The sequence below is a fragment of the Dipodomys merriami genome, unplaced genomic scaffold, assembly GCF_024711535.1.
Source record: "Dipodomys merriami isolate MVZ:Mamm:240054 unplaced genomic scaffold, mDipMer1.0.p SCAF_45, whole genome shotgun sequence".
Classification (NCBI taxonomy): Eukaryota; Metazoa; Chordata; class Mammalia; order Rodentia; family Heteromyidae; genus Dipodomys; species Dipodomys merriami.
This window is the reverse complement of record NW_027206013.1, coordinates 7,205,652-7,231,895: the sequence shown is the minus strand read 5'-3', so window position 1 is coordinate 7,231,895 and position 26,244 is coordinate 7,205,652. Positions and strand designations below refer to the sequence as shown.

Below are 26,244 nucleotides of genomic sequence, written 5' to 3'. Positions count from 1 at the left end.
TTCCATCACTGTGGACTCTTAGTCCCAGCCCTGCATTGCCACTCCAGAGCTTGGTAATCTTTTTAACATAGAAAATGCAGCCGAGTACTGATGGCTCACCCTGTAATCCTAGCTACTCAGAAGGCTGAGATTTGAGGATTGCAGTTCAAAGCCAGCCCAGGCAAAAAAAAAAAAAAAAAAGTCCACGAGACTCTTATCTCCAACTAACTAGCAAAAAGATGGAAGCAGAAGTATGGCTCATATGGGGCTGGGAAGGTGGCTCAGTGGTATAGCACTTGCCTTGTATGCATGAGGCCCTGGGTTCGATTCCTCAGCACCACATAAGCAGAAAAAAAAGCTGGAAGTGGCGCTGTGGCTCAAGTGGTAGAGGGCTAGCCTTGAGCTGAAGAGCTGAGGGACAGCGCCCAGGCCCAGAGTTCAGGCCCCACAACCAAAAAAAAAAAAAAAAAAAAAAAAAGAAGTATGGCTCATGTGGTAAAGTGCCAGCCCTGAGTGGTAAAACCAAATGAGAGCATGAGGCCCTGTTTAAGGCCCAGTACTGGTACAAACAAAAACCCAAACAAACAAAAACCCAATACAAAATGTTGGCTCACAGAATCATTGTCAGGCTCACAATAGCCTTGGGCCACTGTTTGAGAAGCCTCTCTTCCCCTGCTTCGCAGACCGGACCCTGCGGCCTCCCTCAGCCCTCAGTTCCATGCCACTTTCTCAGGCAGCTTTCCCAGGCTGAAGCCCCTACTAACGCCATGAGGCTGCTGTGCACCTCTACCTTGTACCACTTGTTATATCTGCAAAGTGGTGTTGCTTGTTTGCTGAGCTGATTTATGCAAACACCACGTGGGCACAGATGTGTCTGTTTCATTACCCACTACAGCTCCAGGACCTCATTAATCCAGGGCTTAGAATCCAGAGTGTAAGTACTCGGCAAATATTTGTTAAATGAATGAATACGTCATGAATGGACTGTGCTGTGCTGAAAAAATAGGAAAGATACAAACTGAAAATACAGAGAAAGGTCTTAAAAATAAAATACGTTCACCTTTGGCAAAGCTCACTCACGGCAAGTAATTTCCTGGTTTGGGGACAGCAAGGTCAGAGCAACTGCTGGGACACACTGCCCAACTCCACTGGCAGAGCTGAAGGTCAGCACCGCCAAAGCCATACAGGGCTGGGCACTGGTGCCTCATGCCTGCAACCCTACTACTCAAGAGGCTGAGATCTGAGGATCACAGTTCAAAGCCAGCCCAGGCAGGAAAGTCTGTGAGACTTTTATCTTCAACGAACCACCAGCGAACTGGAAGTGGTGCTGTGGCTCAAAGTGGTAGAGTGCCACAAAAGAGCTCAGGGATAGTACCCAAGCCCTGAGTTCAAGCCCCATAACCAACCACAAAACAAAACAAAAACAACAAACAAAAGCCATTTAGGAAGGAAGAGTGGACAAACTTGGCCTTCTGGCTTCTGGCTACCCACATGAGGTTTAACAACCTCCCCACAGAGCTAGAATCTAGAGTAGAACACCTGCTTCTGGCCCCCAGCCACAGACTGAGGCTTCAAAGAGACCCTTAGCTGAAGCCCTATGGCCACTGGTATGAAGGATCCTTGGGTATTATCTGCATCTCTGGAGTCAGCGTGTACACTCCAGGGCCGGCTGTACTCACCTTCTGCCCTTATGAATCCGGTTCAGGTCCACTGAATCTCTGCTGAACACATCAAACTCATCATTCTGGAAGACATTGTGACGAGATGCCAGCAGAGGTGTGGGGTCTGGCTTCACCTGTCTGGGGCATGGCACAAAAATCAATGTACAGGACCCTGCCTCTGGTGTCCTTAACTTCACCTCACCCCTACCACATTCTACCTCGCAGATTCTTTTTTTTTTGGATCAGCTGTGGGCCCTGAACTCTGGGCCTGGGCATTGTCCCTCAGCTCTTCAGCTTAAGGCTAGTACCCTACCACTTGAGCCATAGCACCACTTCCGGCTTTTTCTGCTTATGTGGTGCTGAGGAATTGAACCCAGGGCCTCATGCACACAAGGCAAGCGCGCTACCACTGAGCCACCTTCCCAGCCCCTACCTGTCAGATTCTTTTCTCCCCTTCAGAAGCTACACCTGGCACAGACCTGAAGACAGGACCTGCACCCCTGGTCTGAGCGAGTTGGCCGCTACCCCCTTACTCCCAGAATGCCACACTTCACACTCCCAACAGCTCTGAGACACTTTTTTTGCTTAGCGCATGCTCTGCTACTATATCCTGCTCCGACCCTCAGCCCCGACCCCTCCTTGAGCCTCAGTGCTTTCACTGGTCAAACTGGCACAAAGAGGCTGAGAAGAAGAGTTAACTCCACTCATTCATTCAGCCAGCATCATTTGTTCATGAAGAAATGCCATTGCTGTCCGGATTCCTGGTGGCCTATAAGGCATTCAGGGCAGTGGGGGCGGGATGGGGGAGGGGAAGGGGGACTGGGGAAGGGCCAGTGCAAAGGAAGCGAGAGGCTTGGCTATGGTGGCTCAGAAATCTACCAGGACGGAGCAGGGAAGGACTCAACAGCCCTCTGTCATGTATGTCTCTCGTCTCTCTTCCCACAAGGCAGAGCAGGGGTGCCCAGATGTGTACCAGGAACCGCAGAGGCTCCAGGTTCTGTTTCCCTGGGGGAAACTAGTTTAAATGGTTGTAAACACAGCTGCGGTAAAGAGAAAGGAGGCATCTTAAGCAGTGAGGGAACAAGACTGGGAGGCAGGGAAAGGGCCCCCTCCCCTGAGGCAGCCTGGGCGGGGCTTCCTCCCACCTGTCTCTCCCACCTGTCTAGGCTGCGGTCCAGCTGGCAGAGGACGGGGGCCAGGCGATCCTCCAGGATGTTGTTGATCACCTGCTCCGGGTCATAACAATAGTGCTCCAGGCAAGCCAGAATAAAGCCCTCCCCTAGGTCTGGCAACAGGTCCTTCACTTGAGAGATGAGAGAGTCCAGCTCCACACCACACACTGCAGGGCCAGGGGCTGCGGCTGCTCCCATGCACTGCAGCAGCAGGAGAAAAGGAGAAAAGGAGTGGACTAAGCCTGGCAGCTGATCACCCATTTTGAGTCCTGGCCCTGCTCCTCCTGGCTGTGGGCCCTCAAGCCAAGTGATTCAAAGCCTCTATCTTCTCCTTTGTGAAAAAAGGGATTCTGACTTATTGGCTGAGCTACTTTGGCTGTGTGACTCTGTGCAAAGGGCTTTCCCTCTCTAAACCTGTTTCCTCCTTTTAAAATGGTATATACTTTTACATGGGCATCCACTTTGAGAGGCTGCTTTACATGACTGAAAGAGGCAATGAATACAAACCACTGCCCAGGCCCCCCATAAATGGCTTCATTTTACTACTCAAGTCCTTTCCTACCATTATTAATGATGTATGTCAGAGTGAAACAGCTAACACTAGGCAGGACCTGATGCAGAGGTATTCCCTTTAATTCTTTTTAAAATTATTTATTTATTTATTGTTGGTGTGGGGTTTGAACTCAGGGCCTGGGCACTGTCCCTGGCTCAGTGGTAGAGCACTTGCCTTGCATGCCTGAGGCCCTGGGTTCGATTCCTCAGCACCACATAAGCAAAAAGAAAAAAGCTGGAAGTGGCACTGTGGCTCAGTGGTAGAGCACTAGCCTTGAGCTGAAGAGCTGAGGGACAGTACCCAGGCCCAGAGTTCAGGCCCCATGACTGAACGCCCCCCCCCCCCCAAATAAATAAAGGGCCAGGGATATGGCTTATAGATAGTACCTAAGGTCCTTGGTTTGATTTCTAGCATATAACAACGGCAACCCTTGCCATATTACGACAAGAAGCCAAATAAGGAAGAGAGTAGGAAGTGGTAGAGTGGAGAGACAGTCCTTTTGGGGAGGGTCTAGCAGGAAGGACATTGAGGATCATCTAAGCCCAGCAGTCCCAGGAATGCCAGCAACCTTACAGAAGTTGGCACCGGCAAGCCTGGCTTACAGATGAGGAGCCAAGGCTGCATGGGAGTGACATGCTCAAGGCCACACAGCAGTGGCTCTCCTCCTCTCCAGCAGGTGGTCGCCTTCCCTGAACCCTATCACCTCTCAACCACGGGAACAAGTCCTGAGCTCAGAGGCCAATCAGTGCAGCGGCCAGCTGTGGAAAAGCCTGGGGAGGTAGCGCTAGATCCTAGGCTTCTAGACCTGCGCACTGGAGCTCTGCTGTATACAGAGGCCTAAGCGGTAGGACCGGGTCACTCCTAGCTGCAGCTGAAGGAGCCCCACTTTCCTCTGGTCATGGGAAGATTTCATAGGGAGAAAGCTTCACCCCTATTTCACAGAGGGGACACTGAGGCTTCAGTGGCTTAAGCAACTTGCTCTCTTCATCCCTAGTCTAGCACTTACTTGGCTGACCAGTGGCCCAAGGCTGTCCATCTCCAGGGGACCTGAGAGCAGGGATAAGGAAGGACTTTGCTATTACCTTGCCTCTCAGAGGGCAGAGAGCGACTGGGAAAGCCAGGAGGGTACCTCTCTACCCCCTTACCAACACCATACCTCCGCTTCTTCCAAGTTCTCTGGATGTGATGGCATCTGTGCTGTCACTGGAACCCCATTTAAAGCTCTAGTAGGATCGTCAGCCACTGATGTGTCTTTAGCACCTGTGGCTTTCCGTCTGTCCACCCCTTCCCATGCGCTCTCCACAGCCTGGAGAATGTAGGCAGTCCGTGTCTCATCCCTGAGAGGCTGTGTTAAGGACTCTCTTTCTCCTTCTTCAATCACTCTTCCCCCCAGAGTGATTTCTGAGTTCATACCCAGTTTCAGAACATCTGGCTCTTGCCAAGAGCCTTCTGGGCTGACCAGTGGGTATCATGTCCCCAGAACTGTATGAAGCAGCAGGCCTTGAAACCCAGCTCCTGCTACTCAGTCAAAAGAAGTTCTGGGCAAAGACATGATCTTTGGACAAGCCAGCAGCCACTCATTTGCACTGATAGCCAGGAGGGTTGCAGGGTCACTGTCACTAGACTTCCTGTCCAATCAGCAGATGGCTTGCAAAGGCCGTAGACTCATAGGATCCCTGAGGAAAGGCAGAACAGTTTCTCTCAGCAACCAAATGGCCTACAAGCCTGCTCCTTTCTGTCTCTACTCCTGTTCTACCACCTGGGCACTACCTCCATTGCTCTCCTCCTTTCCTTCTACTACCAACCCACACTGTCTATTCCTGGAGGCTGAGAGCAGCCTCCTCTCCAGCCTCTGGACCCCTGGTGGTCCCAGGCCAGTGCCACACATGTCACCTCCCACCTCACAGCTTTCCATGATCCCCACTGTTTGCAGGACACAGTCCAATATCTCAGTGAGAGTCACAGAAAGGCTGCGTCTATCTGCCAGGCCCCATGTCACCTGCCTCATCCCCACCCATCTCTGGCCACACCCTACTACACTCTTCTCAAAAGAACCAGTCCTTTGTCCTCTGATCCCTGGGAACACGTCTGTCCTCTCCACTAGCTCACTGCTGGGACATCTGCCGTTCTTTCTATTCTTGGCATAGACATCACTCTGACACCCGCATCCTGAGCTCCACTAGATGAAGTGTGGGTTCACTTCCTGTCAGGTAATACTCTATCTGTCAGTCTCCCCTCCTGCAGTGAGGTTCATGAGGGCAGGCCCAAGTCCAAGTTGATAGCACAGATCCAGGCACTCACGAGACACTAGAGAGAGCATTACCCATCTGCTCAAACATTAGAGCAGGGCTCTCCTCTAGACAAAGGGGGGCCAAGGCCTTGGCATGCTTCTGGTGACAGGTTAACCTATGTATGCTCAGGCTAGGCCTTTCATAGTCCCTCTAGTCCAAGCAGGCCCTGTCTGACCTGGTCAGGCCCTGTCCCAATGGGCTATGGTACAAGGATACAAGACTGACGAGGCCTGTTGTAGTAAGCTGACATCCTCGGCCACAGGGAAGAGTGCATCATAGTCCCGGAGGAACCTGCAGGGCAGAAGCAGACAGGAGGGACAGGGCTGGGGCTATAAGGACACCACTGCAGGTTATTTCCTGTATCTGCCACTCAAGCACAAGTGCCAGAACCTTTAGGCCGTGGCCAGCCCTGATGGGGTCACGGCTGCTCCCAGCCTAGGCATGCTCACCTCTTTTCCTGCAGCACGGAGGTGAAGATCTGAAGGAACTCCTCAATGAAGCCCTGAACACTGTCACAGCTGGAACAGGACACCAGGGAAGGTGAGCCCAGGCAATGTGGACAACCTGTAGGTCCCTTCTCCACCCACTCTGCCCCTTGGCAAGGCTCTGGCCAGTTGGAGGAAAGAGACATTTTTCTGGTTTTGCCATCTCTGCTTGGCAAACCCAGAGGTGGGGAGGGGAGGCTGCGCTGGAGTGGTGCGGACACTCCTGCTGGGCTCAGGGGCATTGCCAGGGGCTCCCCTCACCTGCTTTCTAGGATGGGAAGAAGGCAGATGTGGTTCAGGATGATGTGAAACACCTCCAGTAGCTTCTTCTTGGAATGGGAGAGCCTCTGCCACAGATCGCTTAGCAACCTTTGATGGAGGAGAGAAAAGAGAAACAGATTAAGGAAATAAGCAGTCAACATGGAGGGAGCTCCCCCCAGCAGCTGCAGGTACCTCCCCAAGGGCAAGAAGGCCTTATGGGTCACTGCTGGGGGCAGCAGCAAAAGGCTACAGGTGCCAGGGGGCCAGCTGGCTCCGGGGTGACTTCTTAGCTCAACAGCAGGACAGGAGCAGGGGGTTCAGTTACTAACAGCTTAAAGCAATTGCTGAGGTGAGGGCTTAAATGCAGGGGCTAGCTATCCTATTATGCCACAATTGGGGGAGGGGACATTGGGTTAATGGATTTAATTACCAAGCAGGACTTTGTCCAATTTACTTTGCACACTTACCACTTAACTCTGAACTTGTTAAAATCATTTCCCTTATATCCTCACATGGTTTTTTTTTTTTTTTTTGTCGGTCATGGGGCTTGAACTCCGGGCCTGGGCGCTGTCCCTCAGCTCTTCAGCTCAAGGCGAGCGCTCTACCACTTGAGCTACAGCGCCACTTCCGGTTTTCTGGTGGTTTATTGGAGATAGGAGTCTCACGGTCTCTCCTGCCCGGGCTGGCTTTGAACCGCGATCCTCAGATCTCAGCCTCCTGAGTAGCTAGGATTACAGGCGTGAGCCACCAGCGCCCGGCCCTCACATGGTTCTTTATAGAGTACTTATGCTACTTAGCAGGCAGAGTCCTAGAGGATATAGATTGGAAGCCATCCCAGGCAGAAAGGTCTATAAGACTCTACCTTCAATTAACCAAAATGCTGACCTGGAGTTGTGGCTCAAGTGGTAGAGTACCAGCTGTGAGCAAGAAAGCTGAGCAAGCTCAAAGCTCTTAGTTTCAACTTGATATTAGGAAAAAAAAGTTGAAAGGGCAGAGGGTACAGGTTTCTCTCAATAGTGGAACAGGTGCTTAGCACACACAAGGGCCAGGGTTCAATCTCCAGAACTCTCTCACTCCCAAATTTTAGGAATAAAACACGCAGGGTCCATGAGGCTGCTAGGGTGAGACACTGGAACCTGAAGCCACACACACAGTCCGTGGTCCCACCCCCTTGTCTTAGAGAAGGGGTGCTGCAGCGGGGGAAGGCAGGGCCTGAGTTCCCACACTACAGTCTCTTGTCATTCCCGCCTCACTTGCTGTCTTCAAGCCTCCTCTTCTTGACCGCGGACTCCAATTCAGGAATTGCCACTTCATAAAAAGATGCTAGTCTGTGGAAGCATACATGGTAAAAACATTGGGTTAATTCACAAACACCCATTTCTTGAAAAACCAAAGCAAGCCAGGTGCTGGTGGCTCATGTCTTCATTCCTAGCTTCTTAGGGGCCTGAGATCTGAGGATAGCAATTCAAAATCAGCCCAGGCAGAAAGGTCTATGAGACTTTTTGTTGTTGTTGTTGTTGGTGGTGGTCATTAAGCTTGAACTCAGGGCCTGGGCACTGTCCCTGAGCTTTTTCACTAAGGCTAGCACTCTACCACTTTGAGTCATAGTGCCACTTCTACTATTCTGGTGGTTAATTGGAGATAAGAGTCTCATGGACCTTTCTGCCTGGGCTGGCTTCGAACTTTGATCTTCAGATCTCAGCTTCCTGAGTAGCCAGGATTACAGGCAAGTCATCAGTACCCTGCCCAAGAGATTCTTATTTACAATTAACCACACATACACAAAAAAGCCAGAAGCGCTGTGGCTCAAGTGGTAAAACACTAGCCTTAAGTGAAAAAGTTAAGAGACAGCTCCCAGGTCTTGAGTTCAAGTCCCACTACTGGCCCAAGAACATGTATGTGCACACACATGCATATATACACATATACAAACAGAGTTTATACATGCAAATGTCTACACAGTATTTATACTTGTTCAAAACAAGCTACATGTAGCATATTTTCTATATTGGTTTGATGAGTTAAGCCGGTTAGCATGTTTTCTGTAACTCTTTTTAAACTAAAAATTAGGCCAGGCACCAGTGACTCAAGAGGCTGAAATATGAGGATCACAATTCAAAGTCAGCCTGGGCAGAAAAGTCCCCATGAGACTCTTATCTCCAATTAACCACTCAAAAACTGGAAGTGGAGCTGTGGCTCAAAGTGGTAGAGTGCTAGCCTTGAACAAAAGCTCAGAGATGGAGTGTAGGCCCTGAGTTCAAGTCCCTCAATGGACAAACAACAACAATAAACAACTAAAAATTACAATCTAGGTGTGGAAGTGCATGCCTATAATTCATAAAATATTAAGGAGATTTGTGCAGTAGTATTATGAGTTCAAGGCTGGGCTACACAGTGAGTCCTAAGCCAATCTAGGCTATAAAACAAGAGTGTGGCTTAAAAACAAAACAATAAAAAATTGTAAAAAGGGGCTCTAGAGGGTATGGCTCAAGCAATAGAGCTTCTGCCTGGCAAGCTCAAGGCCCTGAGTTTAAATCTTAGTACCACCAAAAAAGAAAATGAGCTACTTGAGAGGCTGAGACAGGGTTGCTTAAGCCCAGAAGCTGGAGGCCTGTCTCAAAATAAATAAATAAATATACATACACACGTAACATCATTTAATAAATATAATTATACTAATAATAAAATAAGCAGAGAAAACAAGTCCCAGCAGCTCCCTACCTTGTATGATAGCAAACCACATTTTTTTCATACCTGTACACCCATATACTATGTGGTATATACTCCATATGCACCACAGTATACACAGTATACTCAGCACTGTTTTTCACTTTGGCCACTTCACCTACCCTTCCCATCCCTTCCCTAATTCAAACCCTTGATCTGGGTGTGGTAGAACAAGCCTGTAATCCTAGCAAAAATCTCAAGAGATGGAGATAGGGAGAATCACAGTTCAACACCAGCTCAGGCAAAAATTAATGAACTCGCATCACAATAAACAAATGGAGTGTGGTGATCTTGTAATCCCAGCTACCTGGGAGGTGTAGGTAGGAAACTTGTGATTTGAGGCTGGTCTAGGGACAAAAACGTATGACCCTATGTGAAAAGTAACAAGCAAAAGTGAGCATGTGGTTCAAGTGGTAGAATACTCGCTGGCAAGCTCAGAGCCCTGAAAACAAACCCTAGTACTTCCATAAGAAAGGAAAGAAAGTTGGAAGTGGCGCTGTGGCTCAAGTGGTAGAGCGCTAGCCTTGAGCTGAAGAGCTGAGGGACAGTGCCCAGGCCCAGAGTTCAGGCCTCAAGACTGACAAAAAAAAAAAAAAAAATGCTTCTAGCCCTTCTGGCTTTCTCTCAGGCCTGGCCATAGTTCTCCTTTGCTTCCTGCTCCTCCTCTCTGGGTACCCCTAGGATTCCTCCTTTTGGGGAAGGGGGAAACCAGATCTGTTGCACACAGTACATCCCACATTGCCGTGCAGCTGCCTCTTCTGTGATGTAGCTCTTCGTGCTTACGTCTTAGGCTTCCTAAATCTGCAGATGCAGAATCTTACCAAATGCTTTAGCAAATAATTGTCTGTCCTTCTATCTTGCTGCACCACCAGACGTGGTAGAAGTAACTAGGGCAAAAGAGGCAGGCGCTGCTAGGCATGGCACCAGCAGAGGCCAGAGAGGGCAGTTTGGCTCAAGCAGATTCAGTTGTTGCCAGGATACGTTGCTTGTGGGAGGGTAAATTGGAACAATCCCTATGGAGGGCAATTTGGCAAGATCTATGAGAAATAAAGATGCATGTACCATCTGTCCCTGTGATTCTACTTCTAGGAATGAAACCTTGCAAAGGTGCAGGGTGATACGTGTGAAGTTCTTCTGGGTAACATTTTTTTTTTTTTTGGCGGGGGGGGAGGGGTAACAGCAAACAACTGAAAAAAGCCTAAAGGTCCATCCATGGGTTTGGTACCCATAAGTACAATGGAATTTTTTCTAGCAATGCCAAAGATAGAGAGTGCTTTGCATACTGCCATGGCACTAATCATAGTTAAGTACAAAAGTGAAATGCAAATTCTATGTGTAGTATTCAGAGCATCTGAGCATTTGATTCTTAAAAAGTGGACTACTAGGGTTAGACTCAGTGGTGTAGCACTTGTCTAGCACAGGTAGGGCCCTAAGTTCCATCCCCAGAACTGCAGAAGAAAATGTAACATGTGCTGGGGACCAGTGGTTCACTCCTGTAATCCTAGCTATTCAGGGGACTGAGATCTGAGGATTGTGGTACAAAGCCAGCCTGGGCAGAAAAGTCTCTCTTTTTTTTTTTTTTTTTTTGCTGGTCTGGACCTGAACTCTGGGCCTGGGCGCTCTCCCTCAGCTCTTCAGCTCAAGGCTAGAGCTCTACCACTGGAGCCACAGCACCACTTTTGGCTTTTTCTGATTATGTGGTGCTGAGGAATTGAACCCAGGGCCTCATGTATGCAAGGCAAGTGTTCTACCACTGAGTCACTTTCCCAGCCCCAGAAAAGTCTCTTATCTCCAATAAACTACTCAGAAAAAGCTGGCAGTGGTGCTATGGCTCAAGTGGTAGAATGCTAGCCTTGAGCACAAAGAGGCTCAGGAACAATGTTGACTTCAAGCCCCAGAACTGGCAAAAAAAAAAAAAAGACAATGGGATGCATGTTTTATATATGTACATTTATACATATATACACATACACATATACATACATATATACTTATTTATATTATTTTTGTTGTTGGAGTGGGGTTTGAACTCAGAGCCTGGCTGCTATCCCTGAACTTTTGTGCTGTACCAATTTGAGCCAGTGCCACTTCCAGTCTTCTGGTGGCTAATTGGAGATGAGTCTTACCAACTTTTCCTGCCCGGGCTGTCTGAATCCTGATCCTAAGATCTCAGCCTCTTGTGAAACTAGGATTACAGGGGTGAGCCACCAGTACTCAGCTCTATTTTTTTATTACTATTTTTGTTTTTGTTGTTGTTGGTCATAGGGCTTGAACTCTGGGGCCTAGGCACTGTCCCTTAGCTCTTCAGCTCAAAGCTAGGGCTTTATCACTTGAGTCACAGCATCATTTCTGGTTTTTTGGTGGTTAACTGGAGATAACCTGCCTGGGCTGACTTTGAACTGCGATCCTCAGATCTCAATCACCTGAGGTGCTAGAGTTGCTAGGGTTATAGGCGTGAGTCACCGGTGCCTGGCTATTTTATTAATTTTTGAGGCAGGGTCTCACTATGCGACCAGCCTGGTATTAATGCTTAGGTTTAAGCAATCCTCCAGCTTCAGCCTCTTCAAAAGCTTCTAGTTCACTAGAGACCTTTAGGATCATCCCTGCTCCTGACTGAGGAGAAGAACCTGGGTTGCTTTTTAGCCTGTGCTTCCTTCCTCTGGGATGGACTTGGGAGGCTGAGACCAGGTCTTGCTGTCACTCCTATACCTGCCTAGGAGAGAGATTTCAAAGCAGAGTAGAAATGAAACAGTCTTCTTCTTGCTTGTGCTCCCGGCTCCTGGCCCATTCTTTGCCAAATTGGGAATACATTTAAAATGTAGGCTCCTCTCAGCAAGAGGCTTATCTGTCTTCTGCCATGACATATTATAAGGACCTACTAAATATGAGTGGAGTCAATACATGGACCAGAGCCTCTACTTCAACAGCCAACACTCAGCTATACCTGGAACAGAAGTCATGTTTCTGGAAGGTCTGACAAGCCAAAGGGAAGATATCCAGAAAGGCCCAGAGTGTTGTGCAGGTATCACACAGGTAGAGAATAACATCCTTTAGCTCCTGTTGCCAAGAGAGAGAAAAAACACTGCATTATGCTTGGCCCCACATACCACTCTGCAGAGGTCAAGTGAGGGCTGGACAAAGTTAAATGTCCATCAGACCGGATGTTGCTTGGTGGGGGAGGAAACAATGGATCCACCTCAGCGCTGGAAGTCTCGGGACCTGACACCACAGCCTCAGTGGGCTCACACCTGAATAGCTATGGTCACTTATAGTTCTATGAAAATACAGTATCTTCTGTTTTGGAGGAAAGCCATCCCTGCAACTTCAGTCCCTACGAGAGAATGCTCTTCCTTGGTAAAGACAGGACTATGGGCCATCATTTTCCTTACATTCAGAAAGGGCAAACAGGACATGGGGTGCTATGTCATCTGCCTTACTGATCCTCATGCAGCAGGTGAATGAAAGGATCTTCACTTTACAGATATGGAAATTGAGGCTCAGAGAAGTGAGATGATTTGTGCTACAGCCCCTAGCATGTTCTCTTCTAAGATACTTGCTTAATGGCTGTTTTCCCACCAGATGGCAAGCACCAGAAGGGTGGCTTTCAGCGTGCCACCTCCAGTGCTCAGTACAGTGCCTGGCACACAGCCAGGCCCCTTAAATGCTTGCCTTCTGTCTGTTATCTTCTGTAGATGGTAAATTCTGAGACAGGTACCATGTCTGCTTTTGCTTACTGCTTTAACCCCCAAGGCCCAGTACAGTCCTGGACATGGTAGATATACTAGTGGTTCCCTCTATATAAATTCACTGAATCAATGCCTGGCTCAAAGATGAACACCCCAACGAGCCTGTTGTGTAAATCTAAGTGAAGACTAGACCCCTGGCCTCTGAATTCTAGTGCCCTGTTCTTTCCAGTCTACAAATGAAGCCTGCTAAAAATGCTCTTAACGTGTGGCATGGGAAAAAAAAAGGCCACTTAGTCAGAGAAAGGGGCTATGAGCAGGGGAAGAAGCCAGTGGGTACAGAATTATGGCAATCTCCCCAGCCTTGAGGGAGCCAGGCTCTAGCTGGAAAGAGGCTAGGCTGGAGGCAACCTTACCAGGAGAGGCATGTCACTGAGTGTCAAGCGCCCTTTCTCCTCCAGCTTCTGGGGTGTGGTGCTGCCTGCATCCCCTTGCAATCCACAATGCTGGAGGATATTGCTAAAGACCTGTGAAAAGCAAGATTGCTCACATCCTGTGGAAATCTTGGCCATCATCCCCGCCCCACAGCCAGTGACAGGTGATCCCCAAAGTTCCTTGGAACCTGCAGAGTTGGTCATTCCTGGGAAACTGAGACAATGACCTTCTCAGAGGCTGGGGTCACAGAAGAAACTGTGTAAGACTTAGAAAACAGAAACAGGATTGTGGAGAGGGCTCAAAACCCAGATGTGGGGCTCGGGTGGATGGTGCTTCAGTGGGAGAGCACTCGCCCAGCAAGCATGAAGCCCTGGGTTCCACCTCTAGGACTTCACACCCACCCACAAACAAATGAACAAATAAAATAAAAATCAAAAGCCAAAACCACCATACGTATGTGGGAGAGATAGGGCAAATATACGATAGTGAACGCTGGAGAAACACCTTCATGGGTCATTGGATTCCTGTAGATTTTAGATCTGCTTTGTGGGAGCTATATCGAACTATATGACCAAGTGATGAAGAGGGAAAAACAGAGCCCATCACAAAATCAAGTAAGATTGACTTGACAGCGCCATCTTTAAGCAAGCTAGAATTCAGAAGTTATTTCCAAAGTTCCTGAGAGCAGTGGACATCTCTTAGTGATGAGACTTTGGAGGAAACAGTAATATCCTTTTTTGTTTTTAAGTATTTTCCATATTTTGCAATGAGCACTTTTCATAAATGAATGATTTTGTAAAACTGAAGTTCTTATTTGAGAACACAGGTCTCTTAGGAGGATATCTTTAAAGTCATATAGCTATTGGCAAACAACACAAAGTGCCGGAAAACTTTTTCTGAATGAGTATCTAACTGCCTTAGATTTTAGTGCTGTTTGAGAATTTGAAGCGACTATGTGGGGAGATGAGTCTAGAGAGAGGGCTGGAGAATAAGCACCTCCCTGCCCCTTTCTAGAATAGTCAAATAATACCATGAAGTGGGAGAGGGTCTGCGGCCCCAGCTCCCCCCTCCCCTCCCCTCCCCTTCCCCCTCCGACAGGACCAAGTGCTGATACCTGAAGGATGGTGGGCATGGTTTCATCCAGGTCATTATAATAACTTGGTTGCTGGGTGAAGATGTTTCCTAGAAGGGAGAGAGAGAAGTGGGAAGTGGACAAAGGTAGACAGGGGTAGAGAGGGCACATTACCGAGTTTCAAGAATGATCTATGACATTTCTCCCTTTTCCTAGGCCTGTCTGTGGCTAGGACCTAAGACAAGGCCTCAGACCTGGCTGATACTGAGCTTTGGCCCAGCCTAGAAACTTCCCTAGGGCTGGCAAAGGGCCCTGTTCAATACAACTTAACTTTTTAAGCACCTCTGCCTAGTGCATTAGGTAAAAGACCTGCCCTGGTCAAACTGGCTTGTCTTCATATCCCCAGGGAGTAACCACATTTTGGGCACCGTGCCTTGTATGACAGCATTGGCTTTGAAAGTGGGAGTCAGTCATCCAGGAAAATTAGGAAATATGATCTCTTTGCTCAATAAACCTGGATACAATAATCTAGGGTTGTTGCCAGGCCATATCTCCAAAAATGTGAGGAGACTCCAGGGAGAAATTTCTATTACCCTTTGTGTGTGTGTGTGTGTGTGTGTGTGTCTGTGTGTGTGTGTGTGTGTCTGTGTGTGTGTGTGTCTGTGTGTGTGTGTGTGTGTGTGTGTGTGTGTGTGTGTCTGTGTGTGTGTGTGTCTGTGTGTGTGTGTGTGTGTGTGTCTGTGTGTCTGTGTCTGTGTGTCTGTGTGTCTGTGTGTGTCTGTGTCTAGACCCTTTGGTGTGTGTGTGTGTGTGTGTGTGTGTGTGTGTCTAGACTCCAGGGAGAAATTTCTATTACCCTTTGGTGTGTGTGTGTGTGTGTGTGTGTGTGTGTGTGTGTGTGTGTGTGTGTGTGTCTCCTGTGTGTGTGTGTCTCCTGTGTGTGTGTGTGTGTGTCTCCAGGAAATTTACCCTTTGGTGTGTGTGTGTGTGTGTGTGTGTCTCCTGGAGCTTGAACCTTTGTTGTGTGTGTGTGTGTGTGAATCCTGGAGCTTGAACTCTGGGCCTAGAGCTGTTCCTAAGCTTTTTTGCTCAACCCACTTTGAGCCATTTTCAGCTTTTTGGTAGTTAATTGGAGATAAGAGTCTCAGACTTTCCTGCCTGGGCTGGCTTTGAACTGTGATTCTCAGATGTCAGCCTCTTAAGTAGCTGGGATTACAGGCATGAACCTGTAATGCTCAGCCTTACCCTTTACTTTTGAACATAACCACCATCCCAACCCATTCTACTCCAAGCTAGAGGCTTGAGAGAGACCTGGAGATGGATTCAACTGCCACTTGTATTTGTTGTAACTGCTGCTGCGCTGCACATGTGGGGTACAGCATATATGGTTGCCAGAACAGAAACCCAGAGTTCCACTGCCCAAATAGGGAGGGAGAGAAGAAGGGAGGAGAATCACAGCTAGCTGGGGGACATGACGATAAGAAATGCCAGTGCCCTTAAGAAGCCAGGGCTCTTCCTTTCACTGTAACCCCAGTTTCTAAGGTGACAGTCAGCTACCCTAAATTTTACATGTCCTCTGTCTCTGGGAAAATCTGCAGTTTCCTTATTGATAATCCTGGCTTGATCCTGGAGCCTGCTGGGGCTGGGTGAGTAAGCAAGTTGCTAGGTGGCTAGATTGTTCCATCAACACTTTCCTGGATGCCACTTCATTCCTGATTCCAGAAATTTGTGTTCTTCCAGTCTAGGCTTGCACAGCTCCTCCTACCTTTTCTAGATGGATGCTGATTGTACAACCTGTGATGATGCACCTGAACTATTAGTACCCACCGCCTCGAGACAGGCAAGGAATGTTTTAGCTAGGCTCCCACCCCATCAGCCTCTACCCTTTCTTGTAACACTTTCCTATCCTGATCCTCAAGCTCAAGTCTGAACTCCTGACCATGGCACAGTCTATATGAGATCTGGACCCTAATGGCATCCAGGGCTACTCTTCACCCTCAAACCAATTCTCAACCTCAGACAACAAGCCTTGTCTCCTCCCACTGCTTAGAAGGACCTGCCGAAGTTAATTCCATTATAAAACAGGTGCCACCTCCTCCAGGCAGTGCTTCCTGACACAGCAAACAGGAGAAGTCTTTTCCTACAACCCCCAGGGCCACACAGCGCTCTCCATGGTGTCCTGATCGCCTGGCATGGGGGAGGACTTTCTCCTAAGACCGCCAGTGCTGGAGACTCAGTGACAGCCAGATTTCTTAAGCAACAAGATAGCTCAAATTTCACAGTCTATCCTTGGCACATCTTCTGAGTCCCTTTCCTCTTCTTTTTCTCATTCCAATGACAGTGAAGATCTTTCTAGCTTTTGATCTCTTAAAGAAATAGTACAAAGGTTAGGGTCAGCCTGGCATCATTTGAACTGCTACTTTTTAGGCAAAAGCAGTTCAAAAGCCCAGAGAGAATGGAACTGTAGACAAACAGATCAGCACAGTTCAGGCAGGGGCCATGACCCAATTTCCTCCTGGTTTGCAAAGCAGCTCCAAGAGAGATGGACTAAAAAGCCAAGCTTTCAAAGGTATGCTTGCTGATTCACAATACCAGCCCTGAAGATTAAAAAAAAAAAAAAAAAAAAAAAAGGCAGGGTAAGGACTGGGCTTGCACCCACAGGACAATGAGTCAGTTTCCTTTCTCTCACTCTTTCTTCTTTGTCAATCCTCTTATAAGTGATTGCTTTGCTCAAGAATTTCTCGGGTATTCAAAGTGAAGGCTGCCCTCCTGCCTTCTGCTTCAGGGTTGAAAAGAGAGCTGCTGGTTCATGCTTGCGTGTGCATAATAAAGAGAGACACTGACTGCAGGGCCCTCAGGATGTCTGCTACTCTAAACACAAATGCACAGGGCCTGACCCTGAGGGTAAGGGTGTTAATCACCCTCCAGGAGCCAAAGAAGGGGCTCTCCTTAATAAGCTATCTTACAGTTCTCAAGCAGGGGGTCTGAGAACACTTGAAAAACACTCCTATAACGATGTGTGCAATTGTAACCTCTTTGAACAACTGTTTTGATGAAATATGGTTAACTCTAAGAAGAAAAAAAGAACACTTCTAGCCAGGCATAGTGGTGCACACTCATAATTTTAGCATTCAAGAGGCCAAGGCAAGAGGATATAGTGTTCAAGGCAAGCCTGGGTTACACAGCAAGTTGAGAACAGTTAGACTACAAAGTGCTGGTCAAACTAACAAACAAAACTCTCGACATCTATGAAACTCACTTTTCATCTGATTCTCAAAGGATCTTGTGACTCAAAAGGAACAACATGCAGAGGTTTCCTAGACTACTCTTCAAACTCATCTCCTCTGGATCTTCACCGCCTAACACTGGCCTCGTATCTACTCACAAATATGCCCCCGCCTCCCAAAGGGCCTTTTTCTCTATCATCAATGCCTGTTTCCTCCAGAACTGGTAAGACTTCTCTTTCCAGCTAACCTCACCAAGCCCTCCTTTAATTTGCCTCCTGGATGTCCTTTTCTGCTACAGTAGCTAACTAGGCTCTCACCTTCACACCCACGCTGATGTGCCATCTCTACATGGCCTCCTGTCTCCACCCTCCCCACCTGTCTGCTGCCAGGTTAACCTTGTCACCAGATGGCTCCCTGCCCTGCTCCAAGCGCATTGGAGCTCCACCCCCTCATTGTGGCAGAGCTCACACTTGCCAAGTGCTTGTGTCCTGCCAGCATGCTGCCCACACACCTCCTATTTAGTCTCAGAGCCACCACAAAGGGAAGACAGACTGCCCATTTTTCCTTTTTCCAGATGAGAAAACTGAGGCTAAGAGAAGCTTACTGACATAGCCAGGAGCTAAGCTGGGATGTGATCTGGGCAGTTCAACTCAAGGCCTGCTGGTAACACTGCTCCCCAGTTGCTGAAGCCTAGCATGGATCCTTTCCAATGTGGACCCTGAGATCCCCCTCTTTCTGTCTCCTTTTGTTGCCCTCCTGAAACACTCCACTCTCACTGAAACTAGCCTAGTAATTGTTTGCTAACTAATCATACTTTCTATTGCTTACTCCTTTCATTCTGGAGTAAAATCATGAAAAGTCTTCCAAGGCAAAAGGAAAAAAAATGATTAACAGATGATCAGGCAAGAAGTAGATGAAGAATAGATGAATAAGAAATCAGAGACAGTTTTAATGAAAAGGCTGAATCTAAAATTTTATACATAAGCTAATACATTAAAAAAATACAGCAAGAAATGACTATAGACTCTGGTATCTATTTTTCTGCTTTTTATACTTTATCTCCTTCTAAGAATATATTTTTGTGGCAGTACTGAGTTTGTACTCAGGGACTTATACTTTTTTTTTTTTTTTTGTCGGTCATGGGGCTTGAACTCTGGGCCTGGGCACTGTCCCTCAGCTCTTCAGCTCAAGGCTAGCACTCTACGACTTGAGTCACAGAGCCACTTCTGGTTTTCTGGTGGTTAAATGGAGATAAGAGTCTCAAGGAGTTTCCTGCCCAGGCTGGCTTTGAATCTCGATCCTCAGATCTCAGCCTCCTGAGTAGCTAGGATTACAGGTGTGAGTCACTGATGCCTGGCTCAGGGACTTATACTTTCTAAGTAAGTGCTCTACCACTTGAGCCATGTTCCTAGCCCTTTGCTATATTAGTTACTTTTTAAATAGGGATTAAGACATATTGCTTACAGCCAGGATTATAGACATGAATCACCATGCTTGATCTAAAATATTCTCCATTAACATGTATTACCTATTAAGGGGGAAGAGAGAAAGGAAGGAAAGAGAAAGGATAGAGCAATGGAGGGAGGGGGAGAGAAGGGAGGAAGGAAATGGAGACACAAGAGGGGAGGTGGAAATGAAGGAAAAGAAAGGAAAGATAGGAGGGAAGAAAAGGATGGAGACAAAGAAGGGAGGGACAGAGAGAGAGGAGGGGAGGGAGATTTTCATAAAGGTGAACTCAGTTTTGCAAGCAGATATTTAAGAGACTGTGTCATACAGTCTCAGGAGGAAGCGGCTAGCAGGGGTATCCAGGTGAAGCTATCCCTGAAGGCCTCAAGCTGCAACTGAAGGAGGAATACATTGGAGTGTTACCTTTATGATATTGCACTATCACTGCTTCTGATTGAACCGTCTAGCTTACAGCCATCTGATAAGCTCAAACTGCTGACATCTGTACCATTCACAACCTCAACCCTCTGAAATTTGTCCCAATCTGATCTCAGCAATGTAGTAAATCATGTCATTTTTGAGGTGGCCCTATTATCCCTGAAGTAAGGAGCAAAAAGAATGACAGCTCCAGGGACAGATCCCCAAGGCCAGCATGGCTACTTAGTAGTTATGTGCTGTCAGCCAAGTCCTCTGCAGTCCAACCTTAGTCTTCTCATCCATAAATGGGGACAGTGATGGCATTTGTCTGAGAGCTGCTGTGAGGATTCAGTGGAGATAAAAGATGTGATGTGTGCTGGAGCTCAGTGCTACACTTCAAAGACTAACTACTGCTATTCTGACTTTCACTGTCAAAGCCAACTTCTGCATTCCTGCCTTTGATTGACACTTGGATGAACCCTAAGACTTCCAGATCCTTGAGCAATTGTGTGGCTCACATTTTTATGGCCCCTCCCCTTCCCCTAGTTGCCATCTAGTTATCTCTTTCAGAGTAGATATTCACATATGCATAAAGTAATTTCCTAACACTACCTGGTCTATTGCCTGATTCCTCTTGCTCTCTAAGCACCAGCTTTTGTGGCTCTGGCTGGGTGGGTGGGTGCTGTCTGTGCTTTCTCTAAGCCCCACGTCCCACGCACCTATCATCTTCTGGAGTAGTGGTGAGTTGCCTTTTCCAAAGAGCACACAGAGGTCCAGGATCTTTGGGATGTCGAACAGGAAGTTATTGTAGAGGATTTCTCCAAATGCAGAGGGGGAAATGAAGTGATCCTAGGGGGAAGTACAGAGAGTAAGGATGGAGACTGAATGCTTATACACTGTGCAGTCATAGTAAAACCAAGAAAACAACCTTCAGGCCTGTAAAGTGAGGACTGACTCATTGATTATGGTCCTTCTGCACCATGGACATGCCTACAGACCCAGGACAGCAGCCATTTTATTTGAGTGGAAATAGAAGAAAAAACCCACCATCAAACTGTCAGCTAGGGTTTCATTCCGAGATATGTGAGAGTAAATCAGCACGATGTCTGGAATGGCATAAATATACTCCAAGAAAAAGAGTAAACCAAGAGAGAAAGATAAAACAAGATCAGCAAAATATCACTAAGTGTTGAAGCTGGATGATGGGATTTACTGTACTTCATGTGTAAAAGATCTGCATAGGTATATGCATATTATCTGAAAACTTACATACTAAAAAGGTGTTTTCTTTTTTGTGTGTGTATGCTAGTCCTGGGATTTGAACTTAGGGCCTAGGTGTGTCCCCTAGGCTAGTACTCCACCACTTGAGCCACAGCTCCACTTCCAGCTTTTTTAGTGCTTAATAAGAGTCTCACAGAGGGCTGGGAAGTTGGCTCAGTGGTAGAGCGCTTGCCTTGCATGCCTGAGGCCCCTGGGTTTGATTCCTCAGCACCACATAAGCAAAAAGAAAAAAGCCGGAAGTGGTGCTGTGGCTCAAGTGGTGGAGTGCTAGCCTTGAGCTGAAGAGCTGAGGGACAGTGCCCAGGCCCAGAGTTCAGGCCCCACGACCGGAAAAAAAAAAAAAAAAGAGTCTCACAGAGTTTCCTGCCTGGGATGGCTTTGAACTGTGATCTTCAGATCTCAGACTCCTGAGTAACTAGGATTATAGGTATAAGCCAACAACACCCAACTATATTCATTCTTTCTTCCTTCCTTCCTCCCTTTTCTTCCTTCCCTCCCTCCCTTCCTTCTTTCCTCTTTCTCTCTCTCTCTCTCCCTCTCTTCCTCTCTCTCTCTCTCTCTCTTTTTTTTTTTTTTGTCGGTCGTGGGGCTTGAACTCTGGGCTTGGGTGCTGTCCCTCAGCTCTTCAGCTCAAGGCGAGCACTCTACCACTTGAGCCACAGCGCCACTTCCGGTTTTCTGATGGTTTATTGGAGATAGGAGTCTCACGGTCTCTCCTGCCAGGGCTGGCTTTGAACCGCGATCCTCAGATCTCAGCCTCCTGAGTAGCTAGGATTACAGGCGTGAGCCACCAGCGCCTGGCTTCTCTCTCTCTTTTTAAAGTCAGTCCTGGGGCTTGAACTCTGGGCCTGGGTGCTGTTCCTCAGCTCTTCAGAACTTGAGCCACAGTTTTCTGATGGTTAATTGGAGATGAGTCTCACGGACTTTCCTGCCCAGGCTGGCTTTGAACTCCTTAGATCTTATCCTCCTGAGTAGCTAGGATTACAGGCATGAACCACCAGCACCAGGCATATTTTTCTTTCTTAAAGATTCTTTTTCTGGTTTTGTGGTGCTAGGCAAGCATACTGCCACGAAACTATACCCTCAATATCAGGATCCTTTTTTTTTTTTGGCTGGTCCTGGGGCTTAAACTCAGGGCCTGGGTACTATTCCTGAGCCTCTTTGTGCTCAAAGCTAGCACTCTACCACTTGAGCCACAATACCACTTCTGGGTTTTTTCTGCATAGTTTATTGGAGATAAGAGTCTCACAGACTTTCCTGACCAGGCTGGCTTCGAACTTACAATCCTCAGATCTCAGCTTCCTGAATAGTTAGGATCACAGGCGTGAGACACTAGCCCAGCTTTATAACTTCTCTTGAAATACACAACTCTTATATAAAAGCAGTAGCTGGCCCTGAGCCACTGGCCCTGAACCACTGGTGCCTGGCTCCAAGATCCTATTTTAAAAATTCCAATTTTCCCAAAGGAACAAACGTTCCTGAAAGATCACTAACATTAGCCAGGAGCTGGTGGCTCACACCTGTAATCCTAGCTACTCAGGAGGCTGAGCTCTGAGGATCGTGGTTCAAAGCCAGCCCGGGCAGGAAAGTCCATGAGACTCTTATCTCCAATAAACCACACAGAAAATCAGAAATGGCGCTGTGGTTCAAGTGGTAAGAGTGCTAGCCTTGAGCTAAAGAGCTGAGGGACAGCACCTCGGCCCAGAGTTCAAGCCCCACTACCAACAACAACAACAAAAAGATCACGAACCTTAATTGTAGCCAGTCTGGTGAGCTCTCTTTTCTTTCTGAGGTTCTGGTCTTTTAATTCAGGGCTCTTGCTTGCTAGGCAGGGGTACTACCACTTGATCTACACTCCCCATCCTGACAATGGTGACTTTGGGGCAGGGGACTTTTGAGAAGACATTCAATATCCATTTGATATTCCTGTAATATTTGAGTTGTTTAGACAAAGTGACTTTTTTTTGCCATAGTAAGAGCTTTATGTAAGTAGGCAAGTGCTCAATCACTGAGCTACACCCCTAGCCCAGTAATGACTTTTTAAAAGAGTATACAAGTTTCTTGAAGAAGTCAGAATTGTTGTTTTCGCCCTGTGATGATGAGCACAGGCAGTCACATGTCACCTGGCAAAGAGCCCTCAGCTCCCATTGATGAAAACACTGGGTGTAATGTAGATAGGCCAGTGCACTAGAAGCTAGGGAAGGTGGCACAGATTTCCTTCCCAATAGTGGGGATAAAGGTGAAGAGGAGACAAAGAGGAAACCTGATGCTTCCAGACCCTTCCTTCCCAGGGGTGGGGAGGCCAACAGAGGTGTCAGGTGTCAGGTGGTGATCTGTCAGGGGACTGGAGGCTTACTTTGGATTCCTTGTGAGTGGACATGCGGAGGAAGGTGAGGAAAATGCTTCGGTGTAGGTGCTTCTGCATATCTGCAACCTCAGGGGTGGGGGCCACCCACTCGTCGAACTTTCGGGGCACATAGTGCAAGTAGGAGTCCAGGCACTTCTGCAGAGTCTCATCGAAGATAACCTAAGCCAGGTGACAGAGGAGAACGAGGACTGAAGGCTGAGGGCCAAGTGCTTGCAGCAGACTGCACAGGGGCTTACTGCCCATCAGCCCTGGCCTAGTGCAAACACTCCAACCCCAAGGGACCAAGGAGGTACAAATGAGCCGAGGGCTACACACACATCTCTTAAAATGACACTTGGAAGCTGTGTAAGCATCACTAGGATTGTGATATGAGACAGAGCAATCCAAACCACAATTTGCTGTTAAGGATCCAGGCTAAGAAGTAGACACACAAAAAAATAAAAAAATAAAAAAGCACCTCCTGGTGGGGGGTGGGGGAGGCAGGGAGAAAAACACCAGCAACCAACCAAACGGCATGTCATGTGTTTTGTCTTAGCATTAATTTTGATAGAATGTTACCTGGCACCAGAATTTATCGTGAGGCAAGGCCAGGAGCCAGTCGAGGTCATTGGCTACGAAGGTGGCGCGCTCCAGGTACTCCTCCACTAGGGCGGGGATGTTGTCTTTAGGGGGCGGTTTGTATAACACAAAATACCGGTCTGCCTTCTGCTCGGGGTGCTAGGGATCCAAAAACCACGTGTTAACGTGGCAGAGGTTAGTCAGCGAGGGCCCATTTGCCAACACACAGCAATGACAACACTTGGCTGTTCCACCTGGTGACCCTCCAAGGAGCTTTTGACAGAAAGAACCAAGTGTATCTAACAAAGGAGGGATGGCTGCTCCCAGAGAACACAGCTGGTTGTTTAAAAACCACGTTTCTGAGGGCTTTAATGACATGGGGAAAGGTTAAGAGAAGACAAAGCAGGATACAAAGCTCCATTAATAAAATCAGGGGTTTTATGGTTTGTTTTTAAAGACTAGATATTCACACATTGGTACAGATTTGTGTTTGTTAGTTTTCTCTGTGGGTGTGTGTGTGTGTGTTTGTGTTTGAGACAGGTAGCCCAGGCTGGCCTTTAATTTGTGATCGTCGGTACAGGTTAACAAAAACAAAGTGGTGGAAACAAAAATTCCAACTAATAGTAGTTATCTTAGGAGAGAGGACTGAGGCTTGAACATACTTTCTGATTTTTAGACAATGGTCATGTATTGTTTTAAATTAAGGTTTAATTATGTAAGTGAGAGATGAGCACCTTTTCCTTCAAAAGGAAGGTATAGCTCAGTAGCAGAGTATGTGCTCAGCATGAGTGATGCCCTGGGTACAAGCCCCCCCCCCCAAAAAAAAAAAATAAAAGGAAAACAGGAAAGAGGGAGGAAGGAAAGGGAGGAGGGGATGGGAGGAAGAAGAGGGAAGGAGGGAAAGAAGTGAAGGAGGGAGGGAAGAAAAGAGGGGGAAGGAAGGAAGGGAGGGAGGGAGGGAGGAAGGGGGGGAGGGAAGAAAGAAGACAATGTTACACAGATGCATCATCTGGGATCACACTCCTAGTCCTTTTGACGTCCCAGAGGAAGCCACTTGCCATCCGCTAGGGTCCTGGGATGTGGGGTCCTCCTAGGCCTTCTCGGCATTAACATTAAAATACAGCCTTATGAAGCATTTGTGCACATTTTTTACTTTCTGACACAAATGTACAAATCACTGTGGTTTTTTCTTCTTTTTTTATTGTGAAAATACTGTACAGAGGGGTTACAATTACATGGGCAAGTTTTTTTTTTTTTATTCACTAATCTTATGAAAGAAAAGATGCCAATCAAGTAGTCGTAGGTCTCAGAGTCACAGTTCTCTCAGCCCAGACCATACTGTGAACAGACCTCACCATGAAGAGGAGAGATGGACTACAAGAGGGTGGTTTTCTCTGGAAGCGGTAAGTAATAGGAGGAAGGCTGGCAATGTCTGAGTCTGTTATTAATCACAGTCCCCAGATAGGGGATCCCATGTCAGGCCAAGGGATATAGAACCATCCAGACTGATGGTGTAGCCTCCTCAAGAACCATCGAGGCCTTCCCACTGCCCAATGCAAGTTTGCAAACTGTGGAGGCACTGGGTTCCACAAGAATTCATCAGGGCCATGGAGCACATGGGTTTGTAGGACCCTTTCCCATTTAAATCTCATATAGTTAGATTCCAGCTCCAAATCTATTGCAAAAAGAAGGCTGCTGCTCAGTGCCAGTGGCTTACATTGTTATATTAGCTACTCAGGAGGCTGAGATCTGCCAGGCCAGGCAGGAATAGTACACACACACACACACACACACACACACACACACACACACACACACACACACACACACACACACACACACACACACACACACACACACACACACGCTGCTGACTAAACATAAGTTCACCTACACACACACACACACACACACACACACACACACACACACACACGCTGCTGACTAAACATAAGTTCACCTCCTTAGCTCCCAAGTTGTCTTCTTCTTCCTCCTGGGTTGACAATTTATCTCTTAGATTATCTTTCAAGTCAGGCTACTCATTCTCCCAACACACATACAACACATACAACACTCACGCGCGCGCGCACACACACACACACACACATACACACACACAATCTCTACAATCCCACTGACATTAACTATGGGAGACCCACTATACCAAGAGTGGTGGACATATGAATAAAGCATTCAGGTACTCCAGAAGGGAAGATGTACATCCAGGCCACCAAGGAGCCCGGAAGAGAAGCAATCGCTCAAAACTGACAGGATCACAGGAGCAGGGAAGGAAACTAAGAGCACCTGGAGGCCAAGGGATGGCTTCTCAGGACAGATAGATTAAAGCTAAGCTTTAGAGGAAAAGGAAGTGTAGGTAGAAGAAACTTCATATACAGATACACTTTTTTTTTTTTTTTGGTGTGCTGGGGTTTTAACTCAGGGCTCTACACTTGCTAGGCAGGCATTCTATTATTTGAGTCCAGCCTCTGGTCCTTTTTGCTTTCATTATTTTTCAAATAAGGTCTCATTTTTGCCTGAACTGGCTGGGACTGGCATCCTCCTATTTATGCTACCTGAGTAGTTAGAATAGGAGGTGTAGACTCCTATTTTTGGTTGGTTGAGATGGAA

The 26,244-nt window shown here is 47.5% G+C and overlaps 1 protein-coding gene across 4 annotated transcripts in view; it reads right to left on the bottom strand.

Moving 5' to 3' along the window:
• Ascc2 (activating signal cointegrator 1 complex subunit 2) overlaps window positions 1–26,244 on the bottom strand; it is a 50,787-nt gene that overhangs the window by 13,409 nt on the left and 11,134 nt on the right. For 2 of the 4 annotated variants that reach the window (XM_069994563.1, XM_069994564.1), the window contains exons 3-15: window positions 23,617–23,775; window positions 23,047–23,217; window positions 20,129–20,258; window positions 14,362–14,429; window positions 13,229–13,339; window positions 12,074–12,186; window positions 7,656–7,730; window positions 6,403–6,510; window positions 6,106–6,174; window positions 5,873–5,947; window positions 4,522–4,702; window positions 2,799–3,013; window positions 1,659–1,778 (exon numbers count right to left, since the gene is read on the bottom strand). In XM_069994563.1, coding sequence (XP_069850664.1) covers window positions 1,659–1,778; window positions 2,799–3,013; window positions 4,522–4,702; window positions 5,873–5,947; window positions 6,106–6,174; window positions 6,403–6,510; window positions 7,656–7,730; window positions 12,074–12,186; window positions 13,229–13,339; window positions 14,362–14,429; window positions 20,129–20,258; window positions 23,047–23,217; window positions 23,617–23,775 — 1,595 coding nt within the window. The remainder of the gene's footprint in view (window positions 1–1,658; window positions 1,779–2,798; window positions 3,014–4,521; window positions 4,703–5,872; window positions 5,948–6,105; window positions 6,175–6,402; window positions 6,511–7,655; window positions 7,731–12,073; window positions 12,187–13,228; window positions 13,340–14,361; window positions 14,430–20,128; window positions 20,259–23,046; window positions 23,218–23,616; window positions 23,776–26,244) is intronic. The other 2 variants (XM_069994565.1, XM_069994566.1) reach the window with 1 other exon arrangement.